This window comes from Narcine bancroftii, chromosome 4 (genome assembly GCF_036971445.1).
Source record: "Narcine bancroftii isolate sNarBan1 chromosome 4, sNarBan1.hap1, whole genome shotgun sequence".
In the NCBI taxonomy this organism is placed as follows: domain Eukaryota; kingdom Metazoa; phylum Chordata; class Chondrichthyes; order Torpediniformes; family Narcinidae; genus Narcine; species Narcine bancroftii.
Genome location: NC_091472.1, coordinates 41,333,603 through 41,361,219, shown reverse-complemented (window position 1 = coordinate 41,361,219; position 27,617 = coordinate 41,333,603). Strand labels below are relative to the sequence as shown.

Here is a 27,617-nt window from a genome sequence, read left to right as displayed (position 1 = left end):
CCCTTCAAAGGATGCTTGTCCAAGTACTGACTCCTCAAAATGGCCACACATTCTCCTATAACATGGGGAAATTAAACAGATTGCTTATTATCACACAAGATCAGTTCAGCACAGCATCCCTTCAAAGGATGTTTCTTCAAGTGTTGTTTCCTTAAAGTGGCCCGAGCAAAATTGTATACTCAGTCTTGAATCTGTTGGTCACATGGTCTCTTCGCCTGGCTTTCCTTTTTCTTCAAGTTGTATCTCATTTAGAAACACGCTGTCTTCAAAATTTGCTGCCAGTTCACAGTCACTCCAAAAACCTCCAGGGCTTTGTTAAATCTGTTCTCTTAAAAGTGACAGTCCCACATAAATGAAGATGGACTGAAAAATGAGAGCACGTAATGGAAGGTATGATCATAATTAGCAACAGTACTAATAAGTGCAATCAAAAAATCAGCCATTGTACGAACACCACCCTTTCTGCTAAACCCTCTCAAAAATGAGAGGTTGCAATGCTATTTGGTGAAAATAGATTCGATGGAACAACTAAAATACTAAACAGATAATAACTCCTCTGTACCTTAATTCCAGTGTTATAAACAATTTGTCTATTCATAGACAACCAAGGAGCTCACATTAATGTTGTCACTAGAGTGTGGTGGAACATGAAATCATTCTTCTAAACATGCAATCATATTGGTAAGTAGTTATAGAAAACACTTCACAAGATAGCAAAAGCAATAAATACTGGTATTATGCACAAAGCAAAACCTCATGAGCAAAAGCAAGATCTTTAAGACTGGGTTGGATTTACCAAAAATAAACAAAATTATAGAACAGCACTGACCTTCTAAAATATTGGTTTCTAGAAGTTCCTTATCTAGTTCCTTTCCTTCAACCTTGCTGAGGTCATCAAACTGGTCACCATCCATGTGTTGTTTTAAAGAACAAGCATGTAGAGCTGGCAGAAAACCCTCCTGCTCTATCAGAAAGGCCAAGAGATAGGAAGCAGTAATACAATCATAAGGTTTTGTACTGGTTGAAAGATCCAAAGCCGCCTGCAAAAGTGTTTTCAGTTTCTCATTTTCCTGCAAGGTGGAACAGATAAGAGTAGCATTAAATTAGCCTGGCTGGAAGATTATCATGTCAATTATCCAAAACACAGCAAAGAGTTGTGTATATTACTATGTGCATTCGCATCACAACCTTACAATTTTTATTAAAGTGTGTGTGTGTGTGTGTGTGTGTGTGTGTGTGTGTGTGTGTGTGTGTGTGTGTGTGTGTGTGTGTGTGTGTGTGTGTGTGTGTGTGTGTGTGTGTGTGGGGGTGGGGAATTGTTTTTAATAGGATAATCAAAAAAGGTGCAACATTGTAACATTTGCTCATGGCAAAATACACATACAGTGATGGTATGAGACTAACATTATATTAGCAAGAATCCCTGGAAATTCCCTGCATTAATATTGCCAATGACTGAAATTAGATGTCAAATAAGAGTTTGCCAATGAGTCACATCAGCAAGATTTGCAATGTTGCGGTATTATCAATTGTAATATACAAGAAAAAGCAAAGAAACTAGATGATCTAAACAAAAAGGACAACATACCTCATATTCGATACCAGTTACTAAAATGAGATGTGTCAGATTTGTTAAATACAATACCAGCTTTGTGTAGATAGACCAGAAACTTGTGGCTAACAAGTCATAATTTGCAAACTGCATGTCAGTAAGTTTCTGGCCAATCTGGCTGGCATTGCGATTTTTATAGAAATCCACATTTGGAGATTAGTTGTCCAGAAAGCTAATAACAAACATGTTAAGTATTCTTAAAACAATAAGTTCATTGTTCACATCTAAATTCTTGCCTCAAAAGATAAAGTATCATGGAGGGAGTCACGTGATGGAGTAGTGGCCGGTCGGGTTGAACCAGCCGTCTTCAGAAAAAAAAGTTTGGAAAAGACAAGGCTCAACGGATATAAAACTCAAGAAATAGAAGATAAAGTTACAGAGAAGAACAAGAAGGTGGCATCCAGGAAAGAGAAAGTAAGAACGGGAAAAAAAAGGAAAATCACCAAAGAAAGAAGGCCTTACCTGCACGAAGGAGCAGGGAGCTGCGGTGGTGAAGAGCATCTGATCTCTGAGGTTGGTGAGTGCCCTACAAAGTCGCGACCTCCCGACTGGTAGATTCCAAATATGGCTCTCGGAGCCAAAAATGTGCAATCAAAGGAAAAAGTGAACACCGGCGGGAGGGGGACTCAGCCGAGGAATGGGCAGGTACAACACAAACAGCTGAGGGACGCCCGGCATCAGCTGGAGGATAAAAACAGAGAGGAAAGGAACGAGGAGCCAGACGAAGAAGAACAACAGCGGGGTGACAGACAACAAGAGAATCAACAGCAGGAGGCCAGACAGACAGACAGTCCACGAAAGGAAGACCAACAGCAAAATGCCCAGCAAGAGGAGGCCAGAAAAAGACATGGAAGTAATTCATCAGGAAAAACAGAAGAGACACAGATACAAAAGAGAAGAAAACGACACAAGCACAAGTACAGACACAGAAGAAGAGGAAGAAGACGACCAAGATCTTCACAGGGAAATAGAAGGTAAAACAGATGGACAGAATATAGATAAAGCCTTTTTTGAAGAACAAATGAGATCATTAAAAGAATGGTTATCATTAGAATTTAGTGAGATTAAAAGAAAAATGAAAAGAGCAGAAGACAAATGCAAAGTTTAGAACTAGGGAAAAAAGTAGAAAATGTGGAGGAGCGGGAAACAGCTGTAGAATTGGAATTAAATGTTTTAAGAGAAAAATTGGAAGAAAGTGATAAAAAATTCAAGAGACACAAGAGTTGTTATGTCAGAAAATTGATATTTTGTAAAACTATAGTAGGCGAAACAACATAAAAATAGTGGGTCTGAAGGAGGATGAAGAAGGCGCAGACATGAAGGAATTTCAAAGGATGTATCCCGAAGGTTTTGAGAATGACAAAAATTCAGGAAGGAATGGAAATAGAAAGGGCACACAGAGCACTAGCTCTGAAACTGCAGACACATCAAAAACCAAGATCCATCTTAGTAAAATTTTTAAGATATATGACAAGAGAAAATATATTGGAGCGGGCAAGGAAGAAAGATGGAGAAGATAATAAGCCATTGGAATATAAGGGACAAAAAATATATTTTACCCAGACATAAGTTTGAACTCTTCAAGAAGAAGGAATTTAATACAGAGAAAACAATTTTATGGAGAAAAGGTTATAAATTTAGTTAAGACATCCAGCCATATTTAAAATATTTATACCTGGGGAGCAAAACAGATTGTTGTCGGATCCGGAGGAAGCACAAGAATTCACAGAGCGTTTGCAGGACAGAAGAGAAGAGATGAAAAAAAGAAGACTGGCGATAAAGTATATATAAAGATGTAAAAATAATGTATATGCAAAGAACTAAAGATGGAAAAGAGAAGGGAAGGAAGGAAGGGGGTAAAAAAAGAGAGCTTTGTTGTATGTATTTTTTTAATGTTTTCGGGAGGGGCGCTGGGGGGGCGGGGAGAGAATAACGGTCACTGCAAAATCAGTTGACGCTTGCGAGCAAGATCGCAAACCAAATGGAAAGGGGAGTTGTGGTTGCCCAGCAAGGGATAAGGGGCAACTCAGAGAAGGGGTGGGGGTGCATTTGGGGTTAAGGTGGTATTGGTTGTGGGAATTGTTGGAGTATTTTATGTTTTAAATGTGTTGTCATACATTGAGTTTAATTTTTTTTTTCTTTGGCTTGGCTTCGCGGACGAAGATTTATGGAGGGGATAGAAAGTCCACGTCAGCTGCAGGCTCGTTTGTGGCTGACAAGTCCGATGCGGGACAGGCAGACACGGTTGCAGCGGTTGCAGGGGAAAATTGGTTGGTTGGGGTTGGGTGTTGGGTTTTTCCTCCTTTGCCTTTTGTCAGTGAGGTGGGCTCTGCGGTCTTCTTCAAAGGAGGTTGCTGCCCGCCAAACTGTGAGGCGCCAAGATGCAAGGTTTGAGGCGTTATCAGCCCACTGGCGGTGGTCAATGTGGCAGGCACCAAGAGATTTCTTTAGGCAGTCCTTGTACCTTTTCTTTGGTGCACCTCTGTCACGGTGGCCAGTGGAGAGCTCGCCATATAACACGATCTTGGGAAGGCGATGGTCCTCCATTCTGGAGACGTGACCCACCCAGCGCAGCTGGATCTTCAGCAGCGTGGACTCGATGCTGTCGACCTCTGCCATCTCGAGTACTTCGACGTTAGGGGTGTAAGCGCTCCAATGGATGTTGAGGATGGAGCGGAGACAACGCTGGTGGAAGCGTTCTAGGAGCCGTAGGTGGTGCCGGTAGAGGACCCATGATTCGGAGCCGAACAGGAGTGTGGGTATGACAACGGCTCTGTATACGCTTATCTTTGTGAGGTTTTTCAGTTGGTTGTTTTTCCAGACTCTTTTGTTTAGTCTTCCAAAGGCGCTATTTGCCTTGGCGAGTCTGTTGTCTATCTCATTGTCGATCCTTGCATCTGATGAAATGGTGCAGACGAGATAGGTAAACTGGTTGACCGTTTTGAGTTTTGTGTGCCCGATGGAGATGTGGGGGGGCTGGTAGTCATGGTGGGGAGCTGGCTGATGGAGGACCTCAGTTTTCTTCAGGCTGACTTCCAGGCCAAACATTTTGGCAGTTTCCGCAAAGCAGGACGTCAAGCGCTGAAGAGCTTATTAAACATTGAGTTTAATAAGGGAAAGCTAAAAAATAAAAAGGGGGAAAAGGGGGATGGAGGTGGCAAGGAGGTGGAAAAGAGGTGTAAACAAGATACAAGATGGCCGTGTTGAACTATATGACTATAAACATTAATGGAATACATAACCAAATTAAAAGGAAGAGGCTACTAAATTTACTGAAAAAAAGAAAAAAAGCATTTGTGCAGGAAACACATCTAAATGAAGTGGAATATAACAAATTAAAGAGAGACTGGGTAGGACATGTAGTGGCAGCATCATATAATTCAAAAGCTAGAGGTGTAGACATATAGTTAACAAAAATGTACCAATCAAGATAGAGGAGGAAATAACAGATCCAGCAGGGAGGTATGTAATGATAAAGTGTCAGATATACTCAGAATTTTGGAATTTGTTCAATATATATGCACCTAACGATGAGGATCAAAAGTTTATGCAAGATATTTTTTTTGAAGATTGCAGACACACAAGGAAATATTTTGATAGGAGAGGATTTTAACCTTAATTTGGATCCATTGTTGGATAAAACTGGATAAAAGACAAGCAAAAAGAATAAAGTTGCCAAATTTATGGTTAAATCAATGCAGGAAATGAAACTTATGGGTATATGGAGGAGACAGCATCCAAAAGAGAAGGAATATTCATATTATTCGAGTAGGCATAAAACATACTCAAGGATTGATATGTTTTTGTTGTCGGCCCATATTCAAGGAAGAGTTAGGAAAACTGAGTATAAAGCTAGACTACTTTCAGATCTTTCACCCCTGTTATTAGCAATAAATCTGGAGGACATCCCATCAAGAACATATCGATGGAGGTTAAACTCCATGTTACTTAAAAGGTGGGAATTTCGAGAGTTTATTGAACATCAAATTAAAACATATTTTGAAATAAACACAAAATCGATGAAAGATAAATTGATACTATGGGACAAAATTGAAAGCTTACATTAGAGGACAGATAATAAGCTATGTAACTAAGATGAAAAAGGATTACAATTGGGAAATAGAGCAGCTGGAAAGGGAGATAGCATGTGTAGAAAAGGAGCAAGTGAAAAGGGATGATATAAAGAAAAAGAGAATTGACGGACAAAAAAATAAAATACAAAACATTAGAAACGTACAAGGTGGAGAAGAACATAATGAAAACAAAGCAAAAGTATTACGAATTGTGAGAAAAAAAACACATAAAATATTGGCCTGGCAACTTAAAACAGAACAAGCTAAAAGAACTGTATTGGCATCAAGGAAAAAGGACAAACAAATCACATATAACCCAACAGAAATTAATGAAAACTTTAAGGTATTTTATGAACAATTATATCAAACTGAAAATGAGGTGAAAGATGATAAAATAGAAGAGTTTTTAGCTAAAATTGAACTGCCAAAATTGCAAGAAGAGGAACAAAACAAACTAATAAAACCATTTGAAATAGAGGAAGTACAGGATATATTAAAAAAGCTTCAGAACAACACCAGGAGAGGATGGATTTCCAATAGAATTTTATAAAACATTTAAAGAGTTATTAATTCCTCCTCTCCTGGAAGGAATGAATCAGGTAGAAGAAACACAAAACTTGCCAGACTCATGTAAGACAGCAATAATTACAGTAATACCAAAGAAGGGGAAGGATCCATTAACACCAGCATCGTATAGACCAATATCTCTACTTAATTCAGACAAGATCATTGTGAAATTATTAGCAAACAGATTGGCCGACTGTGTACCTAAAATAGTAAAACAAGATCAAACTGGATTTATTAAGAAAAGACAAACAGCGGATAATGTCTGTAAACTTATTAATCTAATTCATGCAGCTCAAGGAAATAAGAAAGCAACGGTGGATGTTGCCTTAGTCGTAGAAAAAGCCTTTGACAGGGTAGAGTTGAACTACTTATTTAAGGTATTACAGAAGGTCAATCTGCCAGAAAAATATATTAATTGGATTAAAGCATTGTATAATGGACCATTGGCAAAGATAGTAGTAAATGGATATGTATTGAACCAATTCAAATTAAGTAGATCAACTAGGCAGGATGTCCATTATCCTCCTCATTGTTCGCCTTAGCAATAGAACCATTGGCAGAGCTAATAGGAATAGAAAACAATAAAAGGATAAAAATAAAGGAGGAGTATAAAATCAGTTTATTTGCAGATGACATCATAGTATACCTAACAGAACCAGAGATATCAATAAAAGAATTACATAAGAAATTGAAGGAATATGGAGAAATATCGGGGTACAAGGTCAACGCAAATAAAAGTGAAGTGATGCCAATGAGTAATGTGGATTACACAGACCTTAAGAATCACCATTTAAATGGCAAGCACAAGCAAACTGATACCTAGGGATCAGGTTAGATAATAACTTAAGCCACTTGTACAAACTAAATTATCAGCCACTAATAAAGAAATTGCAGGAAGACTTAGAACATTGGAAAGAATTACCGCTAATGTTGATAGGGAGGGTGAACTGCATTAAAATTAATGTGTTCCCAAGGATACAATACTTATTTCAAACGTTACCAATTCCCTTAACAGAGAAATTCTTTGATGAACTAAAGAGAATAATAAGGGGGGAAACCAAGGGTAGTATTAAATAAATTAACAGAGTGGTATAACCAGGGTGGTTTGCAGTTAACAGAAATTATTATAGAACCACACAATTAAGGTATTTACCAGATTTTTACCAGACAAGGAAAAAACCAGAATGGATTAAGATAGATCTAGATAAAATAGGGGAGAAGGTACTGGAAAATATACTTTATAAGTGGGATGAAAAGCTGTTGCAATATAAAAACTCACCAGCATTGCATTATTTACTGAATATACGGAAGAAGATCCACGTAGAAAGGAGAAAAACGAATTACCAAATACCAAAATTGTTATTGACGCAAAATCCACTAACCCCTTTTACAATAGATAATCTTTCCTTTAGAGAATGGGAGAGAAAAGGAATCAAAAGAATAGAAGATTGTTTTTTGGGAAATAATTTATTAACATTTGAACAGTTGAAGGACAAATATGGAATGACTCACAGTACAGTGTTTGCATATTTAAAGGATAAATTGGGAAACAAATGGAGATTACCAGAAGGAAGCAGCTTTGAATATGTGATTACAGATACAATAATAATTAAAAGATTTATAACAAATATGTACATTAAGCTGCAAGGTAAGGAAAATGAGGAAATAAGCTATAAACCTAAACAAAAGTGGGAAAAGGATTTATACATAAAGATAAAGAATGAAGAATGGGAAAAGTTATGTTCTGGAACTATGAAGAATACAATAAACACAAGGTTACACACGATACATTGTAATTGGTTACACAGGTTATATAACACTCCTCAAAAATTAAAATAATGGATAAAACATCATCAGATAGGTGTTTTTGCTGTAAAAAGGAAATGGGAACAACAATACATGCAATTTGGGCATGTTCAAAAGTGAATACGTTTCGGGAAGAACTAAATCAGATAATAAATAAAAACACAAAAAATAAATACGGAATTTATTGATTTTTTTTGAAAAAACAAATTAATTTTTTTTTAAAGAAAATTCTAATTCTGTTCAAAGTAAGTTTGTATTATGGGATGCTATGAAAGCTTATTTGAGAGTAAAATTAGTTATACTTCTTAAATAAAAAAGAATCGATTAAATCAGAGTCTTGAATTAGAGAAACAAATTGATGAGTTAGAAAAGGAATTCCAGAAAGATGCTACAGAAGATCAGAAAATAGAATTATCTAGGTTGAAATTGGAATATAATACTTTGCAATCTTATCAATTTAAATGTGTGATTAATAGGACTAAACAACAATATTATGAATGGGGAGAGAAAGCACATAAGGTATTGGTGTGGCAATTAAAGAAAGAACAGATTTCGAGGACTATTAATGCTGTTAGACAGAATTCTCTTATTACTTATAAACCTTGTGAGATTAATGATGAATTTTGTTCATTTTATAAAAAGTTATATACATCTGAAGAAAAACAAGAAACTTTTTTTTAAATCACAGTTGAATTTAATAATATTAGAGGATGCAGATATACAGGACTTAGAAGAACCATTTACTGATTCAGAAATTAAAATGGCTATGATGGAAATGCCGAATGGTAAATTGCCTGGTGATGATGGATTTTCGGTTGAATTTTATAAAATTTTTTATGATGATTTATCTAGTGTTTGGGGATGTGTTACGTCAAGTTGGAGAACATTATGAATTACCTGAGTCTTGTTCTAGTGCTTTAATTACAGTAATCCAAAAAAAAAAGATAGAGTTCCTTTGAAAGTATCTTCATATAGACCAATTTTGTTGTTCAATGTAGATTATAAAATAATAGCTAAAATATTAGCGAATAGATTGGCTAAATTTTTACCTAAGTTGATTCATATGGATCAAACAGGTTTTATAAAGAATAGATATGCTTCAGATAATATTCTGCGTGTGATTAGTTTGATTAATAGATTTCAACAATCTTCAGATCACCCGATGATGATATCTTTAGATGCAGAAAAAGCATTTGATAGAGTTGAATGGAATTTTTTGTTTAAAGTTTTGGAGAAATTTAAGTTTGGTCCTTTCTTTATTGGTTGGATTAAGGCTCTATATAGTAAACAAGTAGCTAGAGTATTGACGAATGGTTTGATTTCGGAACCTTTTAAATTGACTCGATCAACTCGTCAAGGTTGTCCTTTATCACCAGCTTTGTTTGCATTAGTGATTGAACCTTTAGCACAGTTGATAAAGACAAAGTACACATATACAAGGTATGAAAGTTTTAGACGAGGAGTATAAAATTAATTTATTTGCTGATGATGTATTGGTGTATTTAAAAAAACCCAGCTCAGTCACTTTTGCACTTGAAGGAGTGTTTAATACAATATGGATGTCTTTCTGGATATAAAGTTAATTGGGAAAAAAGTGAAATATTACCGGTAAGTAAAGGAGATTATTCAGTTTATAAGAATATTATTAATTTGAAATGGACTGATCGAATTAAATATTTGGGTATAATTTTGAATGTTAATTATCAATCTTTATATAAATTAAATTATGTTCCGTTAATAAAAAAAATAAAACTGATTTGATTAAATGGAAAGATTTACCTATTAATTTATTGGGTAGGATAAATACAATTAAGATTAATATTTTTCCGCATATCCAATATTTGTTTCAATCTATTCTGTATTTACTTGATAATATTTTTTTTCGAGATTTGAATAAAATGGTTAGGGAGTTTTTATGGAGAGGTAAATTTTCGAGAGTAGCTTTGAATAAATTAATTTGGAAATATGAGTTAGGGGGATTACGTTTATCACATTTTCAAAATTATTATGAAGCAGCCCAACTTAAATTTATTAGTTCATTGGTATGGCCTCCTCGTTGGGCCAAAATTGAGATGGCAAATATTTCTGAATTTGAAATACATCAATTTTTGTTTAGATGGAATATAAATTTGTTACAGCAGTAACTAAAACATCTAATGAAGTTATGGATAAAGAAAAATAAAATGATAGGCTCTAGGGGTGAATTATCGGCTTTGACTCCGTTGTATAATAATCAACTTATTTCTTTTTCAATATATAATCGAAGTTTATTGCATTGGAGATTTAAAGGTGTGAAAACTTTGGGAGACTGTTTTAAAGTGGGTAAATTTTTATCTTTTAATCAGATGAGGGACAGTTTTGGTATTGATAAGAACTCTTTGTTTCTCTATTATCAAATTCAGTCATGAATCAGATTTGTGTTTTAGATGTGGTAATTCAGTTCGAACTTTTTTTCATATACATATACAAACTTTTTGGAAGAAAATTCCATAATTTTTAGAATACCTGCATAAGATTAAAATACTTTTAGATCCGACAGTATTTTTATTGGGTAGTTTACAACCTCTGAAAGGCTTGAGATTAGACAAGTTTCATCTTGCTTTTGTATATTTAGTTATATCTGTAGCGAAAAAATGTATTGCTAGTACGTGGAAAGATACAAATATGATTGCTATTAATAGATGGCATGAGATGAGATATTGTTTAATAATGGAAAAAAATACGTATGCTTTGCGTGATAATTATAGTTTTTTTATTAATAAGTGGTTGTTATACTCAGAATACTTACATTTCAATTTACATTGATTAGATCTTAATATGTATATTTAATTTTTTTAAATATTTTTTCCTTTTTCTTTCTTTATGGCTCTCCTTAGGAGAGTTGGCTGAAGGAGGGGTGGGGGGTTCTTTGCTTTTCTTTTTTTCTATATAAAAAAATTATGTCCATGTTTATGGTTAATTGTTGTATATGTTATGTGTTATTTGTTTTTTTGAATGTTTAAAAAAAAAATCACAAAAAATAACATACCAAAAAATCCAGATATCTTCCTTTTAAGTAACATAAGAAATAGAGAATTAGGCCTCAAATTGGATAAAGCGCAAAAAAGATCTATTATGATAGCCTTAGCAGTAGCAAAAAAATTTATAATGTTCAGTTGGAAAATGGAAGAGAGCCTGAGAGTACAGCAATGGTATATGGAAATGAATAAATGTATTCCATTGGGAAAAATAACATATAATTTAAAAAATAAAGTCATATTGTTCAAAAAAATTTGGGAACCATACATGGAACATAACAGAGAGAGCTTGCCTCGGACCTCCATGCCCTAAAATGATAAGAAGAAAAAACTATTTGATTTAGTGTATAAAAATAGATGACACATTTTTCTGGTTTGTTTTTCCTTTGTGTGAAGACATTGTTTTATGGTTTTATTGTATATGTTGAATATTTATTGGTTTTGAAGGGGGGTGGGGAGGGGGGAAAAATGCCATTGTGTATATTTAATGAGAAACATTTGTACTTATTTTGGTTGTTATGGTTCACAGTGTGGAAAAATGAAAAAAAAACATAAAAATGATAAAGTATCATGAATGGAGGGTTACTCTCTCAAGTTTAGAATTATTTTAAGCAATCTTGTGAAAATATTTCTTGCTTTAGTTTTTCTTTCTATGTTGCCTCTCAGTTTAATGTTTCCTTCTCATTCTTTTCTCAGAACCTACTTTGATGTTCACTCCTATCTTCTTCCTTAAATTTTGTTAGTCCGATGTCCTGCTGTCTCACTATAATGTTACCAGCTCACTTTCTGTGATTTACATTCAACATCTCTGAGCATGAGAAATGAGACCTTGAGATAAGACAGTTTAGAAGAAACATGACATGACCTTGAGTAGATATAAAAAGGTGTCCAACGATATAGAGAAAATAGAACATACTTAAAAATAAGAACAACCATAATTTACCTGTAATCCTAAAACTGTGGCTGGAAGTTTCCTTATCAGATTATAGGCTAATAACTTGACTTCCTCAAAGGTGCTGTTCAAACAGCCCAACACAGCATCAGCATATGCAGGCTGTAAAACATCAGTTATGTGTATCACTCTGTAACTTTGAACTGCAAAAAAAATTTGGAAAAAAGTTATTAAAATCCATCTTCAAGGTTTTATATATATATATATATATATAATTAAAAAAAATATATATATATATATAATATATATATATTTATACACACACACACACTTTACTGAATTACATTCAAACCTCCGGTATCCAGCATCTAGGGAGGTTGCTAAATGCCAGATAAGTGAATTTGCTGGTTGCTTGAGATTGTGTGCTGAGTGATTTATGAATTGACCACAAGCGCCAATTTTAAACTTGTGTTTTTTTTAAAATCTATTTATTTTCCGTGATTTTTTTTTTGCCAGTTGCATGAATTCTGGATAACGACGATTTTATTGTATATGGATAATTGTTTCTCTGCACACTGTACAAATATCAAGACTGAATTATAGTACCATCCTTATTGGCTTTTGATAGTAAACATTTGTGGAGATTGCGTGAAAGAATCTTCAGAAGTGATAAAACAAACACATCAAAATCATGGAAATTAAATAAGGAAGTTTAACATAATTAATTTGGACAGCAATGGATGTTGAGGTAGATCTCTGTACGGACAGAGGGATGAAGGAGGATTTTTTTTGGTAAAATGTGAGTTAGGAGTTAGAGGCATTAAAGACAAAAGAAACAGGGTGGTTTGCAGTTTAATCTTCTTTTCTTTCTTTGGCTTGGCTTCGCGGACGAAGATTTATGGAGGGGTAATGTCCACGTCAGCTGCAGGCTCGTTTGTGGCTGACAAATCTGATGCGGGACAGGCAGACACGGTTGCAGCGGAAAATTGGTTGGTTGGGGTTGGGTGTTGGGTTTTTCCTCCTTTGTCTTTTGTCAGTGAGGTGGGCTCTGCGGTCTTCTTCAAAGGAGGTTGATGCCCGCCGAACGGTGAGGCGCCAAGATGCACGGTTTGAGGCGAGATCAGCCCACTGGTGGCGGTCAATGTGGCAGGCACCAAGAGATTTCTTTAGGCAGTCCTTGTACCTCTTCTTTAGTGCACCTCTGTCTCGGTGGCCAGTGGAGAGCTCGCCATATAACACGATCTTGGGAAGGCGATGGTCCTCCATTCTGGAGACGTGACCTACCCAGCGCAGTTGGATCTTCAGCAGCGTGGATTCGATGCTGTCGGCCTCTGCCATCTCAAGTACTTCGATGTTAGGGATGAAGTCGCTCCAATGCATGTTGAGGATGAAGTGGAGACAACGCTGGTGGAAGCTTTCTAGGAGCCGTAGGTGATGCCGGTAGAGGACCCATGATTCGGAGCCGAACAGGAGTGTGGGTATGACAACGGCTCTGTATACGCTAATCTTTGTGAGGTTTTTCAGTTGGTTGTTTTTCCAGATTCTTTTGTGTAGTCTTCCAAAGGCGCTATTTGCCTTGGCGAGTCTGTTGTCTATCTCGTTGTCAATCCTTGCATCTGATGAAATGGTGCAGCCGAGATAGGTAAACTGGTTGACCGTTTTGAGTTTTGTGTGTCCGATGGAGATGTGGTGGGGAGCTGGCTGATGGAGGACCTCAGTTTTATTCAGGCTGACTTCCAGGCCAAACATTTTGGCAGTTTCCGCAAAACAGGACGTCAAGCGCTGAAGAGCTGGCTCTGAATGGGCAACTAAAGCGGCATCATCTGCAAAGAGTAGTTCACGGACAAGTTGCTCTTGTGTCTTGGTGTGAGCTTGCAGGCGCCTCAGATTGAAGAGACTGTTTAATACATCACAACAAAAGAAGCCAACTCTCATGGATACAATAGAGAAAGCTGAGAGTGTGGAAAAATTGTGTGTGGAATGGAGCAACAAAAGCCAGGAAAACAGATCCTCTCAGATTAGAGACAGAAAAGACGGGGATCTTTACATGTTGCTGAAAATGCAGAGGAGGTAGACCGAAGGAATGTGTTGGAAGAATTGATAGTGAAGAGAATAAAAAAGGATTTCTCGTTGCTTGCAGGATGTTGTGTGTGTCAGTGTGTTATTCTGAAAAGACAGCAGGGTCTGACCGTGTGATCCAGCTAGAGCTTGAGGATCAATTCCCAAACCAATTACATGCTAGATACACAATCAAGCCTGAACTAAATTAAATCTGAAGGAATAAAGGTCACACCAGGGAAACCAATTTGAAAGGTAGAGAATAAATATTTTACTGCAAATAAAACAATTTGAAAAGCAGGCCAGATCACTTGAGAATTATTATGACAAAAGTGGCTGAAGATGAGGAGGTTAAATACACAGTGCAGCTCCAAGATACCTCGGTAAAGTTCTAATCAAGAGTTCAGGACTAGCCACTTAGTACCAAACTTACCAGGCAAATTTTCACCAAGTTCAGCAATTATTCCAAGGACACTCAATACAACAAATTTGCTTGGGAACGAAGCACCTGGGAACAGAGCTTGGAATAGTTTGTTGCATACACAAATGAAAAAGTCCTGAAATTAAAAAAAAGCATGAAAACTGAGCCAGACTCTCATTTCAGTTATGAATTTGTTATATTAATAATCTTAACATATCCGAACTGCATAAAATCTCAGTTAACCTTTTGATGATTATGACACATGACATTTTTCATTTCATTTCTACTGCAAAACAAAGGGATGATTTTTAATTTTTAAAAATTTGTTAATTATGATAAACCATACAATAAAAATACAGCTCAAGAAAAAACAGAATGCATACATGATATTTTTATTAAAGTAATGCCCCCTACAACTCCCCATCCCACCCCATCTGCCTCTAAACTACCCCCAAAAAAGAAAGAAAGAAAGAGGAGATCACATAACAAAACTCATCTATCAGTTGCCATGGTTTGGAACAACACCATTAATGTTTGGAAAGGAGATTAATAATTGAACCCCATATAATCCAAATACAGGCTCCAAGTTTTAACAAAAAAAGATAAATTATTACATAAATTATATGTTATCTTTTCTAATGGAATACAAGATCTCATTTCCAAATGCCATTGCTGAATACTCAAATTAGTCTCATTTTTCCAAGTAATTGCCAAACATTTTCTAGCCACAGCTAAGGCCAATCTCAAAAAAGCAATTTGAAATTTATTTAGTTTTAACACCAAATTCAATCTTTTAAGACTAAAGGATCAAGTGAGATCTTCCATTTAAAAATAACTTCCAAACTGCAAACAAATTTATTTTAAATTCATCAGATTTCACCTTAATACTTTCAACATTACTATCTTGTCTAATCATCTGAGCCAAAGGTTTAATAACCAATGCAAATAGAGCTGGTGACAAAGGGAAGCTTTGCCTAGTTGATCTAGTTAACGTAAAAGGTGGAGATACCGCTCCATTTGTCACCACACAAGCAGCAGGACTTCTATAAGGGCCTAGTCCAACCAATAAAAAAGGCCCAAAGTTGAATTTCTCCAAAACCTTATATAAAAAAAACTCAATTCTACTCTATCAAAGGCCTTCTCTACATCGAGAGAAATAACAATTGGTTGGTTAGATTGCTCCCGAGAAGCATTAATTAAAGAAATCAACTTTACAATATTATCTGCTGAATATTGATTTTTAATAAAACCTACTTGATCTACATGAATTAAATCTGGTAAATATTTAGCTAACCTATTAGCTAGAACTTTTTCCACAATCTTATAATCAACATTCAATAAAGAAATAGGTCTATAAGACCTATAATGGGTCCCTACCTTTCTTAAGAATAACTAATAATTGCTTTCGAAAAGGAATTCAGAAAGGAACAAACCTCCGTCACCTGTTTCAATACATCCATCAATAAAAGAATTAATAAGTCCTGAAATTTTTTATAAAATTCAAAAGTAAAACCATCATCTCCTGGAGACTTCCCACTGGCCATAGATTGAAGTGCATCTGTTACCTCTTTAACAGTAAAGGAAGCATTCAAATCCTTAATATCATTATCATTCAAAAAAGGTAAATCCAAATCAGATTTTAAAAATTATCAATTTTGGCTTCGTCTTCCAATACTTCAGAAATGTACCATTTTTCGTAAAATTCCTGAGGTTTATGAGCAATCATTGAATCATGTCTAATAGCATTTATTGTTCCACAAAGCTTGTTCCGTTTTTAACTGCCAAGCTCATATTTTATGAGCTTTTTCACCCAATTCATAATAGCTGTCTCGTTCTCTATAATAATTTTTCAAATTTATAAGTTTGAAACGAATTTCATATTAACTAAGTGTACTTTCTTAGCTTCCGTAGAATTTCATTGTAAATCCTTTTCCAAAATTTCTTAAACACCCCACCAGAAATTGCAAACCACCTCCCCATGGCAACAACACATACAGGCCAAAGATCTCCTCAAAGAAGAAAGAAAGAAGAGAAATCCCATTTAAAAAAAAAATACTGTAAGCAGTATTACCCCCCCCCTCAATTATAAGGGAGTGACCAATGGAAGGATCAGTAGCTGAACCACCTCCCCTGAACAGAACAACAAAAATATATAAAAAAACATTTCAAGTGTGAAATGCTTCCTCCAAATCTCTTAACCTGATCATCATCAATACTAATATCAATCAACTACTGAGATTCCATCTCTTGCTTTCCATTCTTCCTCTTCGGAACACAGCAGGTTGTTAAGGAAACCTTTCTTGACTTTGTACCTACTTATTATCGGGTAAAGAATTAGCAAATGAAGGAGCTTCAGCCTCAGCACTAAAAATCTGAGATTGATAATCTCCATAAAAAAACTTTAAGTACAGCAGGATACCGAAAAGCAAATATTTATCCTTTCTTCCACAAATCACTTTTCTGAATTTCCCAGCCAGTATATGAATCCTCCATCTGACCCATCTTTTCTTTATAATGTTCCACATCATCTTTACAATCAATAAATTCTTCTTTAATCTTCTTAAATTTACCCTGGAACTTATCCACCACTTTCAAACATTTTGCCACATCCAATTTAATAGATGAAAACCATTGACTCATCTGGATTGCCAAATTCTCCATCTGCTTGGATAAGTCAACATGTAAAGTTGAATCTGAATGGTGAGAATCTGATTTAAACTTTAAAGCCTTAGCCGAATTAAATTCTTTACGACGTTTAATTATAGCTTGACTCAAATCAACATAAAAAAGGACTATTATTTTTAACTACTAAAGGGCCCTAATTACTTCTTGCATCTTGAACAGCAAGTCTTAAAATCAACTCTCTATCTTGATAATGCAGACATCTAATCAAAATAGAACGTGGAAGCTTCCTTCTTATTGCTCTATGACCTCTGACCAGTTACAGACCTTTCAAAAATATTCTGTTCCCAAAACCTCGGGAATCCACTTCTGGAAAAACTGAAACCTTCAAATTCTTCTGGAACACCAACAATTTTAACATTATTTCTTCACTTTGATTCTCCAATGCATCAATATGTAAAGTTGAATCTGAATGGCGAGAATCTGATTTAAAGTTTAAAGCCTGCTGAACCATAGGCCTACCCTTGTATGTAACAGTTTCCTCCTCCTCCATACCTTGGTCTTCCTCTTCTTCCAGTCCACACATGCATAATTGTTCTTGGTTCGGAGGGGAATGACAACGGGTGCCAGCGCAATCTTCTGCAGGCGCTGCGTGAAGTCAGCGCCTGTGTAGACTGAATCTACCAGAGGACTGGCGCTGTGGACGAGGGTGAGGAGGAATAGAGTCCAGAGGCTCCACTTGTAAGGTAGGCCCAAATCTTTCAGCACTTGTTAACTATTTAGTAGTTGTTTTGTTTGCTGGTTGAGCTTTTGTTTTCTTCATAGCTACTTCTACGATACTTCAACAGTATATTTAAGACTTTCAAAAAAAATTAAAACTTTAAAACATGTTTTGAATAGTTCTGCCAGTGGGAGGTGCGTTCCCACGTCTTCTCTGTACACCATCACGCCATTTCCACCACCCCCCCCCACCACCCAGGAGGATTCCAAATGAGATATTATGTGGCATGAAGGATGCCCCAACTGTGCTGGTTGAAGGGATCATCAATCACATTTAAGTTAATCAATAATTGAATGTGAATTACTGCTATATTGTACATGTACCCTTTGCTTTCTAGGTTGTTGTTATTGAATGACTTATGTGACAGATTATAGATATTAGGTCACATACAAACACTTTAAAACAGATCTTATTTAAAATACTGGAACTCTGCTCATGCAAGACAGTCCGGCTCCAAGAGCCTTTGCAAAAGCTTTGGAGAGTGCCCAAGAGACTTAACTAATGGATTGTTGTTTACAGAAAGGCAACAGATGAAAGAAGGAGCCACAGGCTGTCTTGAGTGGAACTTGCTGTTCTAAGAGGGTCATGTGGTTTTGCTAGCAGAGAGAGAGAAAAACAGGCTTTTTTTCTCAGAGAGACGGAATTCAGTTCTGCAGTGCTACATTCAGCAGCAGCAGCTGGGACTGGAACAGGACAAGCTGGCAAACTTGTGGAAAACCCCATTTGGAAGAGAGATTGTGAGTGCTTAGTTCAGCCTGGTCAACGCCCTTGTGGTTCAAGCAAGTGGAGAGGACTGGGTGTCTAATGTTTCACCAAATAAGAGAAACAAAAAGGAACTCTATGGTGGCCTGAAAGAAAGAGGTTATCATCTGCAAAATCCTCATAGGGCAAGTTTCTTTGGCAAGACACTGAAGTGGCTGGTTACAAGGAATCAGTTCTGGGTGTTCAGTGAACAACAAATCTCTCTCTGAAAACCAACAAGAACCTTCCTGAGCAGTAACCATTTACTTTTCAAGCACCAAAGCCAGGTGAACTTTGTAAATGTTAAATTCTGTGCACAGCATAAGAATTGCCTGCAACCAGTAAACTTGGAGGAATGAGAAGTGAGATTAGACTGTGAATCAAATAACTTTTTTAAACTTACAATAAAACATTACATACACGTGCACTTAGAATTAGAAGGGGGTTGTTGGGTTAGTTAAGTTAATAGTAATAAGTTAAAGTTTGATCCTGTTTTCATGTTTAAAGATAATTAAAAGGAACTTTTGTTTAAGTAACCATTTGTCTTGGTGAATACCTATTGCTGCTGGGTTTTGGGGTCCTCTGAGCTTGTAACACTTATAGCAACTAGCAAATGTTAATTTACTGACTTTAAGGTTCCTGGCAAAGAGGTTCAATTAAAATTTTGCTAATCTCATATGTATGAGACGATGGTGACAATTGACAAGTGGAGTTAATAAAATATCGGATGTTACATTGGTATTATTCCAACACACCTTGAATTCACTTGAACCTGGTTAATGTCAAGAGGCATGCAAAACAGAACCATGCATTTTAAAAGGAGTGCAGGCAACAGAATTATCAGAGGTTTGTTTTAAGTGTTGTGTAGAGGTTGGATCCTTTTTACATTCTACCTAGCTTTGCACGAAGGTGAGGCCCTTCTAGTGTGACCTCTGTGACACCCTAACTAAGACTACAGGAGCCACCTTCCCAGTAGATCTAGAGCTTTGTCTTCTGGGGAACTTTACCACTGTTGGTAGATCACTAATTCTCAAATTAAATTCACAGAAAATGTCTTATGTGTGGCCAGGAAGTACATAGCAGTAACACAGAAGTCTGACTCCCATCTACTCATGGATAAGTGGTCTTCGGAGATTAAAAGCTGCATCCCACTGGAAAAGGTTACATACAATCTCAGGAAGGGATATAACACCTTCCTAAAAATATGGCAGCCTTATTTGGAGCATATTGGTACCAATACAAAGTTATGATCTCCACTGACTAGCCAGTAGACTGTAAATATTTTAACACAGTGGTATTATCATGTCTCCATATGTTTTATTGTTTTATGGGATGCTTTCTTATGTGTTCCTTTTTGTTTGTTCTTTCTCTGTTTAATAGTCACGTCTCCAGAATGGAGGACCATCGCCTTCCCAAGATCGTGTTATATGGCGAGCTCTCCACTGGCCACCGTGACAGAGGTGCACCAAAGAAAAGGTACAAGGACTGCCTAAAGAAATCTCTTGGTGCCTGCCACATTGACCACCGCCAGTGGGCTGATAACGCCTCAAACCGTGCATCTTGGCGCCTCACAGTTTGGCGGGCAGCAACCTCCTTTGAAGAAGACCGCAGAGCCCACCTCACTGACAAAAGGCAAAGGAGGAAAAACCCAACACCCAACCCCAACCAACCAATTTTCCCTTGCAACCGCTGCAATCGTGTCTGCCTGTCCCGCATCGGACTTGTCAGCCACAAACGAGCCTGAAGCTGACGTGGACTTTTTACCCCCTCCATAAATCTTCGTCCGCGAAGCCAAGCCAAAGAAGAAGAGAACTTATATAGAAGGAAGAGGTTCTCTTGATATTTGTTGATGATTGTTGATTGTTAAATACATTTAAAATGATAAATAAAATATTACCAAAAAAAAAAGGAATGCAGGAACTCGGGCCCCAGCAAGTGGTCAGGGGCTGAAACGAGAGGGCAAAGGCCCAGAGAATAGGAAGAGAAGGTGGGCACAAAACAAAGAGGAACGGAAATAGCTGGTGATCCAGATGCCAAACCATCAGAACTTCTAAAGGATGGAAGCAGATTATCAGTTTTTTTAATTGCACCCCCAAAGACAGATGCAGTGGTAAGCCAATTTTAGTTTGGAATAAAGCACAGTTAAGAAAATAAGCTGAAGACCCAGTCGGAGTAAGGCGTGAAAGAAGAGAACATGGAACAAATGATCTCAGCAACAAGTTATATCTGCTCACAGAGAAAAAACGATTTAGCAGAACTCAAATGGCAACGAATGTGCATGACCAGGCAGTTCACCAAGTAGATCGTCAGGCATATTTTCCAAAGGCTTTAACTGCAATTCAGCATAGGACAAGGACAGCATTTCCAGTGACTGTGAAAGTAACCACAGCAATGAAGTGTTTTTGCAATCTGTTTCCTCCAGATTACCCCAGAACATTACAGCACAGAAAAACAGGCCATTCAACCCTTCTGGTCTGTGCCGAACAATAAAATTAGCTAGTCCCACTGAGCTACTCCCACTGCATAACCCTCCAGACCTCTCCTATCCATGTATTTATCCAATTTATTTCTAAAACTCAAGACTGAATTTGCAATCACTATATCAGATGGCAGCTCATTCCACATCCCACCACACTGAGTGAAAAACTTTCCCCTAATGTTTCCCTTATACCTCTCCCCTTTCAGCCTAAAGCTATGACCTCTCCAATTTATCTCTCCCAATCTAAGTGGAAACTCACATCTACTCTGTCTATAATCTTCTAAACCTCTTTCAAGTCTCCCCTCATTCTTCGTTCCAAGGAGTATAGTCCTAACCTGTTTAATCTTTCCTGGTAACTCAACTCCTGAAGACCCAGCAACATTTTAGCAAATCTTCACTGCACTCATTCAATCTTATTGATATCTTTTCTGCTGCTGGGTGACCAGAACTGCACATAATATTCTAAGAGTAGCCTCACCAATGACTTGAATAACTTCAACATAACTTCTCAACTTCTATACTCAATACTTTGACTTATAAAGGCTAAGATGCCAAAAGCTTTCTTTACAACATTGTCCACCTGCGACACCACCTTCAGGGAACAATGTATATGTATTCCCAGATCTCTTTGCTCTTCCACACTCCTCAATGACCTACCATTTACTGTGTACATCCTACCCTGATTCACTCTTCCAAAAGTGCAACAATTCACACTTATCTACATTAAATTCCATCAGTCGTTTAGTGGCCCAATTTCCCAGCTGGTCTAGATCCCTCTGCAAGCTTTTAAAATATTCCTCATAGCCCACTACATTGCCTTACTTTGTGTCATCAGCAAAATTGCTGATCCAATTCACCACATTATCATCTAGGTCATTTATGTAGATAACAAACAATAATGGTCCCAACACTGATCCCTGAGGCATACCACTCATCACAAACCTCCAGTCTGAGAAGCAACTATCCACCACCACTCTTCTGTTTTCTTCCACCAAGCCAACTTTGAATCCAGTTTGTAACCTCTCTATGTATACCAAGTGTCCTAAGCTTCTGAACCAACCTCTCATGTGGAAACTTATTAAATACCTTACTAAAGTCCATATAAACAACATTCACAGGCTTTCCCTCATCAACATTCCTGGTAACTTCCTCAAAAAAACTCCACAATATTTGTTATATACGACCTACCACACATATATCCATGTTGACTGTTCTTAATCATCTGATGACGATCCAAATAACTATACATCCTATCTCTCAGAAATCTTTCAAATAATTTACATACTACTGACGTCAAGCTCACTGGCCTATAATTGCCTAGTTTACTTTTGGAGCCCTTCTTAAACAGCGTGACAACATCTTGTATAACTAAGGACATTTTGAATCTATCCACCAGGGGCCCTGACTTGTCTCCTTCAAGATACGGGGGAATATCATATCAGGTTCAGGGGATTTGTCTACCTTTATTCATTGCAAGGCTGCAAACCCCTACTTCTGATAAACCCCAAATGTTTCATGACAATTCTATTTGTTTCCCTTCCATATTTATTAACTATGCGTAAATATCAATGCAAAAAAAATTGTTCAAGATCTCCCCATTCGCAAGGCTCCACATGTAGTTGACCACTCTGATTTTCTTGGGTTCCAATTTTGTCTCTTACTATCCTTTTACTTTTAATATACTTGTAGAAACCCTTTGGATTTTCCTTCACATTATCTGCCAAAGCACCTCCATGTCTCTTTGTGCCTTCCTAATTTCCTTCTTAAACATTCTCTTGTGGCGAAGCAAAAATCTGCCGTGACGAACCAGCCCCGCTTGTTATGTGCGGTCGGTGGGGCAGTCACAGCAGAAATGGCGACACATTCCCATCTCTTCCGCTCCATGATGGAAGATGGCGTGCACCCTTATGTCAGCACGACGCAAGCGGCAAGGCACAAGTGCTGTCTGACTGCACAGGTGAAAAGCAAATGCGCCAAGTTTAAATAAACATTCCTGCTGTGACCTCAGATCTCAGTCTGTGTCTCCAGTCTGTTCCCTCGCTCGCATCCAGCATGCTACACTTACATTTTCTATACTCTGCAAGTAGCTCATTTGCTCCTTATTGCCTAAAGTGCATATATAGTCCCTTCCTTTTCTTAACCAGCTCTCCAATATCCCTTGAAAACCAAAGATCACTATGTCTGTTAATTTTGCCACTATTCCTGGTATGAACATGCAATGTCTGCACTCTCAAAATTTTGTCCTTGAAGGCTTTCCACCTGCTGGATGCATCCTTGCCAGAAAATAACTTATTCCAATTGACTCTTCAGAGATCCTTCCTCATTTCCTCAAAATTGACCTTTCTCCAATTCAGAACCTCAACTCCATGACCACACCTATCCGTCTTCATAATTAGCATGAAACTAATAATATTATGGTCACTGATCCCTAAATGCTCACCTACACATACTTCTGCCACCAGGCCTGCCTGTTCCCTAAAAGAACAAGTATTGCATCTTCTCTTGTTGGTACCTCAACATATAGATATAGAAAACTTTCCTGTACACAATTGACAAACCAGTCCATCCATTCTTTTTACTGTATGAGAGTCCCAGTCTATGTGAGGAAAGTTAAAATCTCCTACTATCACAACTTTCTGTTTCTTACATCGGTCTGCTATCTCCCTACAGATTTGCTGCTCCAATTCTCTCAGACTATTGAGCAGTCTATTATAACGTGCTCAGCTCCACCCATATGGCCTCTGTAGATGAGTCCTCAGTCCTGTACGGTCTATGCACAGCTGTGATATTTTCCCTGACTAGCAATGCAACACCTCCTTCTTTCCTCCCTTGCCCTTTATCCCGTCTGAAACAATGGAACCCTGGAACATTCAGCTGCTAATCCTGCAACCAAGTCTCAATGATAGCAATAATGTCATAATCCCACGTAGAAATCCTTGCTCTAAGATCATCCGCCTTACCGACAATACTCCTCGCACTAAAATAGATGCACACGAGACCATTTCTTTCCTGCACAACCCAGTCTTTGCAGTCCTTACATGATTCTCATTATTGTCCTTAATATCTGCTCTAACACTCTGGTTCTCCTTCCCCTGCAAATCTAGTTTAAACACCCCCAAAGCAGCACTAACAAAACTACCCGCAAGGATGTTAGTCCCCCTCCAGTTCAGGTGCAACAATCCTACCGGAACAGGTCCCACCTTTCCTGGAAGAGAGCAGAATTATCCAGAAACCTGAAGCCCTCCCTCCTGCACTATCTCTTTAGCCACGTGTTAAGCTGGATTATCTTTGTGTTTCTCGGCTCATTGGCACATGGCACAGGTAGCAGTACTGAGAATGCAACCCTGGAGGTATTTTCCTTCAACGTTGCTCCCAACTTCCTAAGCTCTCCTATCAGGACCTCCTCACTCTTCCTGCCCACGTCATTGGTCCCAACATGGACTATGATGTGGTTGTTCACCCTCCCTTCTGAGAATCGGGAGCACGCGATCTGAGGGATCACAGACCTTGGCACCAGGGAGACAACAAACCATCCAGGATAATTAATCTCTCCCATAGAACCTCTTGTCTGTCCCCCTAACTATCAAATCCCCTATCATGACTTGCATTCCTCTCTTCCCTCCTTCCCTTCTAAGATGAGGATCCGGTCCCAGTGCCTCGACCAGTACAACTTTTCCCTGGTAGGTCATCCCCACCAACAGTATCCAAAATGGTATACCTATTGTTAATGGGAATGGCCACAGGGTTACCCTGCTCTCTCTGTCTTTTCCCCATGCCTCTCCTGACAGTCAACCAGCTGCCTTTCTCCCTACATCTATAATATTTCAAAATGCCCAGGTTTATGCAAAGGAAGTCTAAATAGTTGGCCATTTAAAAAGAGATAACCTCATTTAATTTTTATTTCCAGGGAGAAGCTGGCAATGCAAGCACAGAAATTTCTGAAATTCATTTGCTTGCCCACATTGCAGGTTATTACTGCGGATGTGCAAGCTGCTTTGAGGGATCAACTCCATCATGAACCAAAATGGAGATACCTGTGCAGCTGAATTTGTGGATAATCAGGTCTCTGGCAAATTGGCTTCTTCATTAACCTCATCTCCTGCCACAGGTGCAGGCCCATCACAATGTGCAGATTGTGCCCCTACTTTTGTCCAAGAAATGCATACTGCTAGAATCTGAGCTGGACTGTGACCAGGAAATTACAGCAAGTCTTCAAACTCACAAGTTCTTTACCCACTACTTTCTCGTTCTTGGATAGCTAACTGATAAAAACAGACACTGTTTAACGTGTGAACTCGAGCTGGGGTGTGATTAGCATCAGTCCTGGATGAAAGGCAACTGATGAGAGTGTAAGGAATTGAGCTGTGATACATTGGTGAGACCTAGCATTCGAAGCTTTATATACTGTTCTTGGGGACTTGAATGCTAAGGACCTAAATACAAGGTGACAAGGAATTTGTGGTGCTCTCTTGGAATTGATTGCCATGGCCATTTGCTCTCTCTTCCTCCTCATCATTTTCTGTATCCATACTCAGAATGCAGAAGTTTTTCACCTCCATCTCTTGCATCAAGAGCACCAGCACATACAAAAATCACCAGTCCTAATCTTTATGACACAGCACCATTCCAAATAATGTCAGCATTTTCAGCTGGGACAATGAACTTGTTCTCTCAGAGTTGCAAGGCAGCTTTTGGTCACTGCCTGCCATTAACAATGTTGAAACCCAAATAGCAAGTATGCTAATAAGTCAAATCTTGATTGATGCCTGCAACACACTGTTTGCACATCTTTGACAAAGGTTAGCATGCACAATGAGGAAATTGTAAATCAGTATGCAATCCTGCCACACTGAAAAAAGCAGAGCATTAACGTGTTCTAACTCAAGAAGAAAGCACAGTAGATGACAGAAAAAGGTTCTTAAGCACTTCGAGTGCAAACTTCAAAATTAACTGCAGATTAGATTCAAAGTTTTTAAACAATCAAAATGATTTAATGATAATTCTTCTTTGGCTTGGCTTCGCGGACGAAGATTTATGGAGGGGGTAAAAAGTCCACGTCAGCTGCAGGCTCGTTTGTGGCTGACCAGTCCGATGCGGGACAGGCAGACACGATAGCAGCGGTTGCAAGGGAAAATTGGTTGGTTGGGGTTGGGTGTTGGGTTTTTCCTCCTTTGCCTTTTGTCAGTGAGGTGGGCTCTGCGGTCTTCTTCAAAGGAGGCTGCTGCCCGCCAAACTGTGAGGCGCCAAGATGCACGGTTTGAGGCGTTATCAGCCCACTGGCGGTGGTCAATGTGGCAGGCACCAAGAGATTTATTAAAATGAATAATAATACCAAATGGGCTTTTGGAAATGAATTCTTTGGGCCCTCTTTCAGCTAAATTAAAATTAGATTCAGACCAAGGTAAATCCTTGCAAATATTCACGGGTTTGCTTCTTCCATTTATAAACTTGCGTGTCTTTGCTTTCATAACAAAAACCTTGAAGAACCAACCAGAGAAAAAGATGTCTCCATTTCGGTTAGTGATTCACTTGGTAGCATAGGAATTATTCAGTTTAATTTCCCCATGTCTGTCAATGACCCAGCTTTCAGGCTTATTTTGGAGAAGACAATGAAGCAAGCAAATATTTTATTTTTGAACTTAGTTTTATATTGTACTTAATTTCATCACAATCCTTCTTTGTACATAGCGGCACACCCAGTAAAATCCTCATTTACTTTTAGATAAAGAATAAAAGATGTTTATATATGCTTCTTGTTAAATGTACTTTTGTAGTCTAAGTGAAAACAGTTTTATTGGAAAATATTATTCAAAGAACCAGAATGATGGTTTGAAGAATAACAATCAATTGTATCATTCACATCAATAACATATTCAATTTTAATGGCAAATCAATTATTCGTAAGTGTACAATATTATTATTAACTAATTATTCTGTACCTTGTATTGTTGTAGTCGACTTTCTGGATCTTGATCTACTGTTTTTTCTTCACATCTGGTGCTTTTCTGCCTATTCATTGCCTGAGTTTGTTTATAAAGTATTTGGGAACTGTCCTGTATTCTGTAGAATAGCTGCATCAAAAATGATTAAATGGGAGGCAAGTTTATTATTATTGTTAACAATATTATTAAAAATATTCTTGTTAACAAATTCCATAATCACAACCCCGCGGCTGGAAAGTAAGTACAACAGGAGAATCAAAATGGGCCTACCTTTCTCAGTACCCACACAATTTTCTGCCTCATTGCAGGAGACTGGCTATTCAGATTATAGGCAAGGAAGAATTTTACTAAATCCATCTCTTGTTCAGATACAGGTTCTGTAGTACGGTTTGTTTCACACAACAAACCCAAGGCATCTAGACGAACCTGTAATAAAAATTATGTTGGCTTTTGCATCTTTGTATTTTAACATTACTCAGTACCATGCCTTTCATATTCATATGAGCTGCCACTGTCAATTCTCCTGCATTGACCAGCACTTCCTTTATGCCCATTACAATATTGAAAAACCTAACATGGAATTGCAATGAGAGCTACAGCCAATTC

At 37.7% G+C, this 27,617-nt stretch overlaps 1 protein-coding gene across 8 annotated transcripts in view; it reads right to left on the bottom strand.

Moving 5' to 3' along the window:
• thada (THADA armadillo repeat containing) overlaps nucleotides 1-27,617 on the bottom strand; it is a 466,325-nt gene that overhangs the window by 405,100 nt on the left and 33,608 nt on the right. For all 8 annotated transcript variants that reach the window (XR_011355652.1, XM_069931122.1, XM_069931123.1 and 5 more), the window contains exons 12-16: nucleotides 27,282-27,437; nucleotides 27,009-27,140; nucleotides 14,459-14,582; nucleotides 12,019-12,170; nucleotides 830-1,070 (exon numbers count right to left, since the gene is read on the bottom strand). Coding sequence is in view for 7 of the 8 variants with exons in the window: in XM_069931122.1 (XP_069787223.1) it covers nucleotides 830-1,070; nucleotides 12,019-12,170; nucleotides 14,459-14,582; nucleotides 27,009-27,140; nucleotides 27,282-27,437 (805 nt within the window). In the remaining variant the exon portion in view is untranslated. The remainder of the gene's footprint in view (nucleotides 1-829; nucleotides 1,071-12,018; nucleotides 12,171-14,458; nucleotides 14,583-27,008; nucleotides 27,141-27,281; nucleotides 27,438-27,617) is intronic.